Below are 14555 nucleotides of genomic sequence, written 5' to 3'. Positions count from 1 at the left end.
GGCTCGTGTGTCAAGCAAGTATCAAGTCCGCGTTCGTGGAAGACTGGGTGACGGGGTGTGAGGCAGCGTCAGCTGTTCCATTCATAACCGGATGCGTGAGATTTCCCCTCCGTCGCAGTTTCGCATTTCCATGTACAGAATGTTATGAGAAGTAGCACTCGCGGCCTATTTTAAAACACTGCACCATGTTTCATTTTTTAGAAGAGAGAAAAGAAGTATTGAATCCGTGGTTTTCTAAATTTAAGATCAAATCATATTTCAAATAAATCCGCGTTGTCTAAACTTGAAAGAAATAGCGATTGTATAAATTTAAGATCAAATCATTATTAAAATAAATCCCAGATTGTGTAAATTTTTAGATCAAATCATTATTAAAATAAATCCCAGATTGTGTAAATTTAAGATCAAATCATTCTAAAAAAAATCCGCGGTTGCCTAAATTTAAGATCAAATCATTATTTTAAAAAATCCGCAGTTGTCTAAATTTAAGATCAAATCATTGTTAAAAAAATGGACGGAATAGCCCTATGTAAATTTAAACGAAGAGAGATATGAAGTGATAAAATAGAATAAAAAGTTAGAATGACAGAAAAACATAAAATAAATAAACAAAATGAAAAACGAAAAAGCTAGGCTAAGACTAACAATAAAAAATTAGAGTACATAATCATTTGTATTTATTCAAATGCAGTGGGACTTAACAGTTTGTCATTGTCCATACATAATCAAAGAAAGAGTAAAGAAGAATGGACAGATTATTAGCATACAAAGCAAAGAAACAATATGCAATAAATGAATAAATAAATAAATAAATAAATAAATAAGTTACAAGAACTGTGCAAAACAAAGAAAAAAGAAAGAAAAGAAGATACAAAGAAAGAGTGAAAGGAGGAAAGACTGTATAGAAAAGAAGATAATGGGAGAGAGAAACTGTGAAAGAAAAAGCGAAAGGAAGAAAGACTACATAAAAGACGCAAAGAAAGAAAGAAAGAAACAAAAACAGAGGGTAAGAAATTGTGAAGAAAAACCGAAAGGAGGAAAGGCTATATAAAAGACGGAAAGTAAGAGGGTAGGAAATTGTGAAAGAAAAATCTAAAGGTAGAACTACATTAAAGTACGGAAAAAGGGTAATAAATTGTGAAAGAAAGAGCGAAAGTAAGAAAGACTATGTAAGTATATAAAAGATGAAAAAAGAAAGTGAGAAAGACTACAAAAGACGGAAGAAAGAGGTTAATAAATAATTGTAAAAGATATTGCGAAAAAAATGATCTAGGTATATAAAAGACGGAAAATAGAGTGTAAGAAATTGAGAAAAAAAGAGCGAAAGGATTTAAAAAGGACGGAAAGATAGAGGGTAAGAATTGAGAAGAGAGAACGAAAGTAAGAAAGATTTCCTGGGTATATGAAAGATAGAAAAAGGAGGGTAAAAATTGTGAAAGAGAAGAGAAAGTAAAACAAAACTACCTAGATATAATATAAAAGATGAAAGAAGAGGGTAAGAAATTGTGAAAGATAAAGCGAAAGTAAGAAAGACTACAAAAATGTACTATAAAATGTATGTTATGATTTTATCAATTCTCATTTAATGTACGAGTATATGCCATTTATTTGGAGAAACGTAAATTATTCAAAATAGATCTTTAGGTTTTCATTATTTGACTCCAGTTAAATATCTATATCAATTTTCTTTCGTTCTACCTGTTGAATTATCAAATTAAGTGCTGCTATTTTCATGTAGGTTATACTGTTATTAACAATTTAATACGTATTTATATTATATTTCAGTTTAATACAAATATAATACTTATTCTACAAGGCAGAAAGAAATAGTAATTTATACTCGTAGTATAAGAGAGTAACTTCAGATTTTATCCGCGAGTGGAAAATTTAGCGCCCGAGACGAAGCCGAGGATGATAATTTCCACGAGCACATAAAATTATGTTTACTCTCGTGTGTTATACAATATCTTACGCATTAAGTACTAGTATCTAAATTTAATTTTCAATTGTAGGCCTTTTCTTTGTAATGTTTTATTTGTGAAGAAGTTATAATTGAATGAATGAATGAATGAATGAATGAATGAATGAATGAATGAATGAATGAATGAATGAATGAATGAATGAATGAACGAATGAATGAATGAATGAATTAATTAATTAATGTTGCTAATGTGTTGATTGTCAAGGAGACAGTAATTTAATACATTTTAATTCACTGCTTGAGTTAAAAAATTTTAAAGTTCAGCTGTATTATTTAGGTTGCTATGGACTGTGAAAAAAGACCACTTTAGATAAAGTCACGGATAAATATATATATATTTTTTCTCAGCATGGTTCAGTAACTTATCGTAAGAAATGAATTATGCACATTTAATAACAACTTACAACCAACATCCATTAAAATATAAAGTTTTACCAAATTCCCCGTGTTTTAAGAAATGTTAAAAAACCATTTTTGGCAAGATTATTTTTTGCAATTCTCAATTGAAGAGTCCACTACAAGAATGATGGATGTCATTTGGAATACACTTTTCAGTAGAAGCAATTGAAAGTTTGAAATGCTTAGTGCTCAAAGTTTAACTGTGATTTTTCGATCATTACTGGACAATGACTATCAGTGTTAATGCCATATAACTCTCTATGTACATTCTATATGTCTTAAGCTATGCATTGTCAGTCTTGTTTCATTTTTGATAAGAAAGCGACATCCATCATTCTTGCAGTGGACTCTTCAATTGGTTTATTTATTATTTTTATGGTTTCAAACTTTTTCTTCTTTCTCCACAAAACTTTAATGATAAAAACTGTTCTTATTTCTGTGCTGTTTGATCAGAACATCATAACTCCAAAAATGGCCTTTTTAGCTGAAAGCGCAGCCCTATATAAAAAACAGTTTTCTATCGTTTGGTATAGCCGCGATATATCCATCTAATCTTATGTTATTTCCATTATCATTTTTATGTAAACTATAATCACGATTTGTATAGGAAAAGTGAAAATAAAAATGCTTGTTTCTCAAAACAGTTTTTTTGGAGTTGTCATGTTTTGACCAAACTCCACATATTTATTTTCTTTCTTTAATTCTTGTCATGTTGTATGTTTTTCACAGGCTATATATCGTGATGATATGCAACATAATATGTATCTGTTCTTGTATAACTCCTAATATGAGTTTTACCCGTTAGGGCATCCTCAATATATTACAAAATAAGTAAGTAAATAAATACATGTAGGCCTTATTTAAAAAAAAAGGTTAGAAAACATGCATAATATAAAAAAAAGTGAACTCTCCTTCGGATTGTTTTATTTGTCACCGTGACCACTATTGCAGCACAGCAGTGTGGTGGAACTCGCCCACTACATCTCCAAGGGCCTAAAAATATCCGACGCCGAACGTCGTCGATGCAGTGCCTTAAAACAGCTGCACAACGAAGATCGCCATTCAGTCCATAAGTACGTGCACATACGACTCACCATGAACAAGGAAGAAATCGACCGTTTGCTGGTGAGTATGACACACAGTAAACTGTCACAACATTATTTAGTGTCCGATTTATTTCGTAGCAGCGAAAGACTTCTCGATGCATGTTTCTGTTCCTTTACTGCGCCATTGTTAACTGAGCGTAAATCACATACCTAGAATAACATTACTACTCTAATTTATGTACTTATTGGCTGTGTATAGTGCATTACCAACAGTACCACCGGTTATGTACTTATTCGTAATGTAATACATAATTATTTCGTTCATTTACTTATGCTTTTATTTATTTATTTATTTATTTATTTATTGACATATTTATTTATTTACTTACTTATTGACATATCCATTTATTTATTGACATCCATTTATTCATTTATCTTGTCTTGTCTTATCCATTTATTTATTTATTTATTTATTTGTTGACATATCCATTTATTTATTTCTTTATCAATTTATTCGTTTATTTATTTACTTATGTATGTATTTATTTGTTTTTTATTAATTAACTTATTTACTTGTTTATTAATTAACTTATTTATTTACTTATTATTTACTAGCCGTAACCGTGCGCTCCGCTGCACCTGTTAGAAATAAATATAATTACATAATTAAAATAGGAAATTTGATCCAGGGAACATTCGTGTTTGATAGAAGGATAAATCGTTTAATATGTTACTTAATTTAAATTGTATTCAAATAATTAAAATGCGGTCATTTTGGTCCAGAGAGCAATCATTTGGTGCAATGATAATTCCTTTAACATGTTTCGTAATTGTTATTACATGCAACCATAGTTTAATGAAGATTGACATATCATTTAGTTTTAATGTATATACTTTATATTACTTGCTATATGTTTCAGAAGTTACTGTAATAACATTGTAGAATTATGTCCATCTAGAGAAACTACACTTTCCAATGGTGAAATAATAATTAAACAATTAATTACCTTCCGATATTACTTCATACAAACATAGAAACATTCTCTTAGGCTATGTTTAATAGCTTTCGATTGTTGTTGTCCAAGGCCCTTATAGACGAAGTCATTTGTTTTTATTTCAGTACAGCGCCTTAGATGGCGTTGTTATTGTAATTTTAACACTCATTTATCTCATTAAATATCAGTCCTATCAAAATTTGTATAGAATAAAACTTATCAGAAATTATTTTTAAAGAAACTTTGTTATGTAACATTTTTCATGAAAATCAATAAGCAAGACATTTCGATTTATTTAATTCAGGCCCCCTTATAACCCCCCTTTTAAATTAAATATTATGAATGCCATATAGCCTAAAATCTAATTTGCAACGAACGTAATTTATATTCCAATTTTCATATAAATCGGTTCAGCCATTATCGCGTGAAAAGGTAACAAACATCCAGACAGACAGACATACAAACAAAAATTTCAAAAAAGCGATTTTCGGTTTCAGGATGGTTAATTATACATGTTAACACCAATTATTTTTGGAAAATCGAAAATTACCAGAAAAATTTTGGCTACAGATTTATTATTAGTATAGATTTATTATAGTTCTCACGCCACTGTTAAATCAAAAGTATTTAACTCGAGGTGTCAACATTTCAATTTCCTCATAGGTTTACACATTATTTTCTTTCATTTTATTGTGGTATTCCACAAAATCCACGGCGTACACGCATAGGTTTAATTCATATAATTGAATTAACTCGTAGATAACTTCTCTCGGCCAGGACAAGATGTTTACTTTTAAATTATTGTAAGTGAAACTTGTAAAGTATTGGCCACTCTTGAAAAGTCTTGTGAAGTAATGAATATGACGAAAATTTGATAGTGTACAGTACAAGAAGCTCACATAAATGTCAAGTCCCAAGAATTCTTGCGAGGACGCCCACTCCTGTACTTCTTAGATTAATTTCCCTCCTCTCTCTCTCTCTCTCTCTCTCTCTCTCTCTCTCTCTCTCTCATTTATTCATTCGATGCTTCTGACAGTCTGACAGTGGCCCAAGTTAGAAATCAATATTATTGTATATTGACGAATATCAGAAAACTGCATGGTTAGAAATGTCACAGTTTTCGGTATGTTCAGACAGACAATTCTCATCTACGTTATGGTTTAAGCACAGTCTAGTATATACAGTCACGAAGCTTGAGTTGTGAGGGTGCTAGGAACAATAGACTGTGCCGGTACTATTTCGCATTGTCTGCAATGAGGCGATATTAGCGATCCTAGTGGTTAGCAACTATCTATGGATGCATTTTTACTATGTATTGAGCTTCGTGACTGCATATACAAGACTGTGGTTTAAGCCTTAAATGTTCCAAGTTCAAAACTAACCCCTCCGCGGTAGACAATTTCTTGATATCAATAATATTCGTTCTGGTAAAGGCCTATTCTAACATTAAAAACACTGACGTAGGGTTTCAGAAATCCCTATGACCGCGTGTAAGATCTTTACAGGAATTTATTAGGGTGATGGAGTTAGGGAAAATATTACAAATATAATTTCTCTAATGAACGGAATGAAATAAGATATGAATAACTTCAATACTCGAATAATAATAATAATAATAATAATAATAATAATAATAATTTATTTATTATTTATTATTAATATTTGTGTGCTGAACAACAACCAGAGGCCAATAAACAGCCAGAGGCCAATAATAATAATAATAATAATAATAATAATAATAATAATAATAATATCTGATTGAGGTTCTGGCTGATATGTATAGTACATCTATTATTATCAGGCAGTACATCTCATTTGACGATGTGTGTCAGAGGAAGAGCAATTGTTTGTATGCATCTGAAGTCTGAGTAGTTTAATATACTGGGTGTTCATTTCAAAGTGTGTCATGACGTCACTGTTGTTGGGTCACCGATTTGAAGCGAGTTTCAGCTTATATGTTAGAGAAGTTGCCTATTATTTAAGGCGTTCTTCAATCTGAACTTGAGAACGTGTACGGTATAACTTGAACGTCGTAGCAACAGATGGCGGTCTGTACGGTCTGTGTGCTACCATAACCTCTTTCGAACTGTGTTTTGCGTCGGCAAATCGTACGCAGGGTATTTGTTATCATCGGTTGCGTACGGTAACATTCCACAACACAAATCGAATGCTCCGTGTCCATGTTGACCGTCGAACTTAATGTCAACAAATACGTAAGTAATCGTCTTAACCCTCTCCCCATATCCCGACAGTACGTATTTCCAAACCGTTCACAATCCTGCCACTACCGGCGTTACCGTACGTATCGGTACGTACTTGCTAGGCAACTTCTCTGCCTCATAGGTTATACACCTCTGCGGAAGTGTAGGAAGATTGAATTCTCTAGGCTCATCGGCTAGCCACATGACGGCATACAGCGAGCCATGACACACTTTGAACTGAACACCCAGTACATAGGTAGTAAGCTCGTACCAAAGCAGTAGATTTCAGTTGAGTATAGCCAGGAGTATAGATGTCATCCGCGCATCGCCCTGCTGCCGCTCGCTACAGACGATACACAGTATGTTCAAATAAACAACGCATAATATCATTCTATGGAGCTGTGTAGATTCGTGAATAGTTTGAAGAACATTGTTAATTTATATTAACATATTTTAGGTGCTGAACAAAGTGAGCTATTCTCTTATTGTATTATTTATGTAATGTTAATATTATGCATGATTCCAAAACAATAAATTCATCTGTTATTAAATAATTATGCAAACAGGAGTGTGTAACACGATTATTTTTTCCCTGATTATTCTTCGTTAAATGTTGACGTCTCGTGCTGCTATGCATTCGGTTGCGTTACAGTCCAAGTTCAACATCAGAATTACGATACGAACTTCCTAGCTGTTATTACAAAAGAAATGAAAATTTTTCTTGAAAACAATTATGGGTTTAATATTATGTACCACATACGAGATACATTATTAGATTCACAAATTAGTTGTTCACCTGATGATTGTAAGATATACTGTATCATATTTCAGATTGGCTCCAGTAACGTCTTGTGACGTAGAACGAATATTTTCAGAGTGCAAAATATATTGTTTTTTTTTTCTCTCTGAACATAAAAGGAGTATTTCTTTTGATAAATTGAAAATTTTCTTTGTTATTTGTTATAATGAGGGTACAATCATAATTGTATAGTCTACTTTGTATCTTATTTTTATATTTATGGGTATATTATTTTAGATTGGGTGTTACGAAGTTTATAATTACAAATTACTGTTCTTTTCTTTTATATTATTCATTTATTATTTCCTTTTTCTAAGATTGTGGACGATTGGAGCACATGTTTGGTTACCACCCGGTTCTACACTGACATTGAGAGATGTGATATTATTTTCCATTGGGTAGAGATATAGTCCAAGCTCATACAACTTAACAGTTTTGGTACCAACTTCCTACCTCTGGTAATATATTACTAGTCAGCGATGTATGCAATGTAGGGGGAAAGGAACTGGCCGCCCTACCCCATTATCGCCTGATTTAGTTGTCTCATGAGTGATTCCTTATTAGTGTCACTTATGAGGTTCAAACCTGTCTTCGAACAGTTGACCAAACAGTAACAATAATAATAATAATAATAATAATAATAATAATAATATGTTTTATAGTTCATTGTAAGTATCTTGACACATAGGTGTTGGAGTGAAATTTACCCCCGGGTCACTACTTGATTTCATCGCTGTTGAGACGCGAAATCTTTCTCCATACTATCGTAAAATTAGAAAGCAAGGAAATTGAAGTCGTCTCATCAATTGAGAATGTCACGTCATTGTTGCATCTTCCCCACTCGCGGTGCACTATGGGAGATAAACAAAGAAGGAGCTCTTAAGTGTGTCTGATGAGAGCAGCAGTCATTCGCTGGAAGGGCAGCCAAGCCAAACACTCACTACACCACTCGTCGCGTCTGAAGCTGATGCGATATGTCGGCGTGAACGAACGGACGGAGCTTCTTCAGCCTGCAGCAAGAACCGCGGTGAGTTAGTTAATTGGCGCCACGTCGCCTATCCGTCTGCTCTGTATTACGGGATATTCGCTGCATCGCATGCAGTGCTCCAGATGCCAAAGCATAGCTATCACATTGACGTAACAAGACTTAAGTTACGTTCCTATGAGGCTACCTTGTATCATATTACGTACAGTATAAGGCTATTCAAATCACTTACTAAAACAGAAACTGTCACTCTATTTTCGCAATATATATGTATATATGTACAATATGCATGTATGTATGTATGTATGTATGTATGTATGTATGTATGTATGTATGTATGTATGTATGTATGTATGCATGCAACAATTAAAGATTTAGATGAAAAATGAGTCCAGTTTAAAAAGTCGATGCAATAATAATAATAATAATAATAATAATAATAATAATAATAATAATAATAATAATAATAATGATTTATTTAACCTGGCACATATACTTCAACATCTTGCAGATACGATTATACGTACAGTATATTATGGTCGTTTTTGTTGTTGTTTAGTGAACTGTCCGAAGATAGGTCTGAACCCCTCAATTGATACCAAGAAGACACCACTTATGAGGCAACTAGGCCCCGGAGATAATGGGATAGGGGTAGCCAGTTCCTTTCCTCCTTCATTGCATACATCACCGACTAGCTACATATTAATCAGACTTCAGATACATACAAACAATATTGTTCTTCCTCTGACACATATCGTCAAGTGAAATTTACTGCCTGATAATAGATATAGGCCTACATAGCTATCAGCCAGAACCTCAATCAGAGAAAAATTTATCGTTGTAGGATTTATCAGTAGGCCACTAGGCCTAATTGTTAAATGGCAGGTTTATGGAAATTTGCGCCAAAATATTGTATGGAAGTTTTGTGGAAATATTTGGCGAACAATCGCAAATATTTTCAACGATATTATTCTTAGATATGGCAGTAGATGGCAGAGACAGATTTACCAATAGACCAAGTAGGCTACAACAAAGAGCACCATATTTTATGGGTGGCAACGCGCAACGTTTTGGAGAAACTGGACTTGTCAGAAATCATTGAATTCGCTCAGTGTAAGGTAAGGAGAAAGATATTTACAAACTGATATTAAGTTCCAATGTTTTCCTTAAAATAAACTAGAATTCACAAGACTTGCATTTTATTTCATCATTTATCGAAGAAAAAAGTGGAGGGGTGAAAGTTAATGGAGGAAAGAGGGCGAAAAATTTGTTCGTGCTTATAGACTGCAGAATTGTAAATCCTTCACAGAGAATGACATTTTATGATACAAAAAAATGTAGCACAATTGCCAAAATTCATTCACAAATCTAAATATGTAAATGCCTAGGCCTACATACGTATCTTGTTAGAGGACAGATAGTAAGTATAGGCCTAATCTTATCAAACCATATATTTCATTGGTATCGTGCAGATATTTATGATAACAACAGTACTTTCAGACAAGATAAATTCCTACAATAGTCAGGAGATAATTGGGAACATCATTCTCATCGGAAGCAAGCAACGGATTAGTTCTTACGACCTGTTCCATCGAGGATCAAGGTGATCCATACTTCAGGCTGATAAAACAAGCAAGATTTTTACAGTAGTACGAGAAAGCGAATGTTCTTGAAGGAAGCACATGCAGTGGAAGATCGTTTACTAAATGGTACCGTTACGTAATAACAGTGTTGCCAAAGTTTAGAAGACTTTTACATCTGAGTCTGTTATACCTCTGAATTGCTAGTAAATGACAATTTTGGAATTGTACATAAATCATTGTGTATTCATCATAAGCATTGTGGCAATTTGTTTTAGTAAGATTATATGTCTTCTATGGTCGCTAATTTTAAATTCTTTTGCATAATATGATTTATCCCATAATCAAGTTTTGTTTGCCCTGCTAGCGGTCTTATCTGTTAACCCAGCGGTCATCAGCACAGAGCACCCTCGGGCTAGCGTCTCTTACCCGCGCATAAGACATTACACTGGCGTGCATCCGTGGCTGCTGGCGGGTATGCTTTCTATCTCTCCCTTCTGCACGACGGAGCATATTACGTTGCTCTCGTTGCACTTTACCAATTTGAGCGAGTGCTGATGACCACTGTGTTAACCCGTGTCTCTCCTCTTTTCTGGCTATTCTCTTAATTTCCTGTTATACGAAGAGATTTTCAATTTTCACAGAAATACACATTTCAGCGTCGCTGATATCGAGGAAATTATTTCCGCCATGCCATCTATTTATGTACAGATTTTTCTAATGAATAACTCGATCTATTTTATTTATATTCAGTGCCCACGGGTAAATTCATGAGATAATGACGCAAATGAAATAAATACACAGTGAAATCTAGATACAACGATACTGCATGGACCAGAGCAAAATATTGTTGTAGAGCAGTAATGTCAAAGCAAGCGCATTTTTCTGACCTTGACGTCGTGTGCGGGCAGCAAGCGCTAAATATGGAAAGAGGAAGGGTTGTGTATAAGTTATGAATAAGCAGCCTTTTGGATTAAGAAAACAATGGTGCGCAAACTTCAGGTGGAACGTGAAATTTTATGTCGTTATTTTTATATGCCTTCTTTCTGTTTGATATTATCTATATTGTTTGTAAAACAAAAGTACTAATACCAATTTCTTAATATTGCAGTTGTGTTTTAAATGTTAATAACATAATAAAGAGTTAAGAAGGAATATTCACATACATTCCATAGTAGTACAACTGTACTGTACTAAATGGATGAAACACATCATTCATAAAGAAAGTGATATCCCAAAAAAAGAGATTGAGTATGACATGATAAGTTGGAATTGATATTGATGGTACCTTTAGCCTTATAAAAGTAATCAATAAACTAATCAAAACAATATTACAGTACAAAGCAAAGTTACCTAGGTTCTGTATATGTTTTATGTGTAACTAATATTCCATAACTAAACTCTTATCGCATTATGCTTTTAAGGTGATATTGATGAGCAACTTCCTATCATCAGAATATTAAATTATTTTCTCGAAATGTGCTGAAGCTATAGAGCTGACATTTTTACAGCACATAGGCACGTATCTTTTGCTTATAATGTAACAGTAGTTGCTTTGTTAATTCACTTCCTTACAAACAATTTCCATGCGAATATCTTCAAAATGTTCAATACATATATTCAGTAATTCGTATTTACGGTATATTAGATTTACGAAAACATTCTGTAAGGCTACTAAATAAATAGGCCTATATCTGAAAATTTCACTTTTATATTAAAAAAGTTGAGAAAATATTTCTTTTGAATAAAAAAATCAAACTTGTGAAAAATGAGCATTAAAATTAAAACTTAAATTCTTATAATGCACTTATACTTCTCAGACAAATCTAGAAATTAATATGGATACAGTTTTAATAAGTTCTCTTCCCTTTATCCATTGAATCAGTGCTGGCCACCCCCGAATATAGCTCGATCAAGCGGCAGTTACTACCTCTTTCGTCTGTCTCTTTCCTTTCCGCTGTAAAGCGCTCAGGCTCTCCTGAGCTCTAAAGCGCGCGCTTGCTCCTATGGGCATCAATTGACATGACTGTTGTAGAGGAATGTATTGTTAAACTATATCGAGAATTAACAAAAAAACAGGAAGACATTTATTATTTGGAAGGTATACTGTATATAGAGAACCACTTCTGCGATTGAATAACATTAATTTAAGAAGTGATCATAATATTTAATTATGATGAAGACTTGATTTGTTAGGATAAAACATAAATTATACAGAAAAATAATGCAATTTTTAAATATGAAATTCTTACCTTACTGTTAAATACAATACAGTATAGTACTATGCACTAGATCCACTCAAAATTACGGGGATAAGTATTGGACAAGAAAAGAAGACGAAGACGTCATGTTTTAACAGAGGAAAAGCTGGATGATATCGGTGCTGGATTAGAAAAGTCATCGCGAAAATCTTTCACGAAGTTAGCACAGCAAGCGGGGATCAGGCGTCCATTAGCACAAAATTACTAACAACGAGAAGAATTAGCCAACACTTCGGAAGCAGAGCTGCAACGTGTGAATAAAAATTTGTTTAGACGCTACAACACCTGCCTTGCAGCAAATGCAGACAATTTCAATATCCCTTTTGGAAAGGTAACATTTTTAACACTTTCACAATTCACATTTAAAAAAAATTGTCCTTTCTACAGTTTATCTCGCGTGTAATAGGTTCATAACCGATCGCTCAGCGGGCCGCGTGTGGGCAATTGCGCTGTGCACTGCCGCTTCCCCTCTACGTCCGCTAGTGTGGAAAGATAAAATGCTGCACTGTAGAAAGGCTGGTTCACAATAAACCGGAAACGAGAATCGGAACGAAAACGAAAATGGTAAAATTGTTAAAATGTGTACTTTTAATGTGAGCAGTCACAATTAACGAAAAGCTTGCCGGAGCCCGAGATCGGGATCAACTTTGGCGTTCACGTTTCAGATCACAGCCCACTAGATTCATTCTATTGCCATCTAAAAGCTATTTTGTCGTCGTATATTTTGTAGCAAGAAGACCGTGACATAACCTATGCATTATTTTGTTCTGCAGATATTAGCTGCGCTCTGTTATGAGGGTGGACTGGAAGAAGGAGTGATCTCGTACAAAATGTACACAAAAGAAAGTACTATTACGAGTACTTATGAAATAAATTCCCGTTCAGTGTTTGCAAAACTATCTTGGACTATTATTAATTAATAAAGAAATATTTATTTTACAGAAGTAATAGAAATTCTATAGCTACTTAAATGTACAATATCATTTTGTTATATTTTTATTTATCAGTACATCAAAACGAGGTTTTATGCTGTTGGCAGCTGAAAGGAACAGTAGCCTACTGATCGTAATGAAACATCAGTTACAGATTTCGATGCTGCCTTTATTAAAGTTGATAACAGAAAACAGTTGCTCACAAATATAAATGTTGAGCCTAACGTAGCAATCATTTTCACAGCCAGCCTGTGTAGTCGTGTATATTATTGCTAATGTTTAGTCTTGTAAAACTCAACCAGGCTAGTAGTATTATTCAAACGATCTTTAGCTCTTAGGTCACATTGAAGATCAATAAGTTCGAGCTGTAAATCGTTAAATGTTAAATGTTATGTTCCGTCTTTTAGATTCCTCCCTACTATACTGTAGCAAAAGGTAAGCAACGTGAAACAGTTACTGAGAATAGGCCTACACACTGCACTCCACTAGATAGCTGAGTGGTCGTTTCCCTCTCCTCTACCTATAGCAAGTCTGTCATTCTGACGTATCTTCCTCCCCGTTTCGGCGAGCAGTAAACACCGCTCTCCCGCTCCGAAAGAGCGCGCGCGCGCTCGTTGAGCACTGTTTGTGCAGGCCTGTTATAGACCGTATAGGCTACCAATACACCAAATTTCGCTGGTGTCCAACGAAATTTATATTCTTACTCCGCCAGACTTGAATAAGAGAGAACAAGAATTCCAGGCAGTGTTCAAATCATAAATGCAAGACGCTTCGTGATACTGCTAATTGTAGCGCTTAAGAAGGTGTTTCATTCTCGGGTGCTGTTATTTCTCCGACTTACAATGGCGTGTAAATTATTATTATTAACAATAACAACAACATTTCATAATTGGTTAATTCCTGACTGTCACCGTCACTGTTTCACCCTGTGCACATAGCCGGCTGGTTGGCGTCCGACTTTCTCCTCGCCTCGTCGGACTCACTGGAGCCCGGCGAGGGGCACGCAGGTCTGTTTACATCTTTCACTTTCAAGCAGACGGCCGCGACGCTCTAGTCGTCGTTACGAAATCCCTGCACTCATCCGAGAAGCGCGCTAATGACCACGTGGTTATTCTTCCGAAACAACGATTGCATTACTGTGCATCTTAGGGGAGACATCGCATAATTGAACTACTGAATCTAAACCTTTCATATCTTACATTTTCAATTAGTCACGTGCGTTTTGACGTACAACTACATCTTTCTCACTACCAGGTGAGGCAGGGTAACTTGGGAAATGATCGTCATGGTAAAAATGCAACCTCTTCTCTTATTCCCCTATTTCTTCTAGTGTTCCTTTGTTCTCCTTGTATTTTCCTTGTCTCTCCTTGTTCTTC

At 34.3% G+C, this 14555-nt stretch overlaps 1 protein-coding gene across 2 annotated transcripts in view; it reads left to right on the top strand.

The window, feature by feature from the left end:
• The first annotated feature begins 3355 nt into the window (after positions 1 to 3355).
• Positions 3356 to 14555, top strand: part of LOC138706484 (actin-binding Rho-activating protein-like) — a 31227-nt gene continuing 20027 nt past the window's right edge. The window contains exon 1 of one of the 2 annotated variants that reach the window (XM_069835828.1): positions 3356 to 3505. In XM_069835828.1, the coding sequence (XP_069691929.1) occupies positions 3476 to 3505 (30 nt within the window). In that variant the 5' untranslated portion in view covers positions 3356 to 3475. Of the gene's footprint in view, positions 3506 to 8298; positions 8449 to 14555 lie in introns of those variants that run through there. The other variant, XM_069835827.1, reaches the window with a different exon arrangement.

Source organism: Periplaneta americana, chromosome 9 (genome assembly GCF_040183065.1).
Source record: "Periplaneta americana isolate PAMFEO1 chromosome 9, P.americana_PAMFEO1_priV1, whole genome shotgun sequence".
Classification (NCBI taxonomy): Eukaryota; Metazoa; Arthropoda; class Insecta; order Blattodea; family Blattidae; genus Periplaneta; species Periplaneta americana.
The sequence above is the reverse complement of the archived record's forward strand: the minus strand, read 5'-3'. Positions and strand labels throughout refer to the sequence as shown.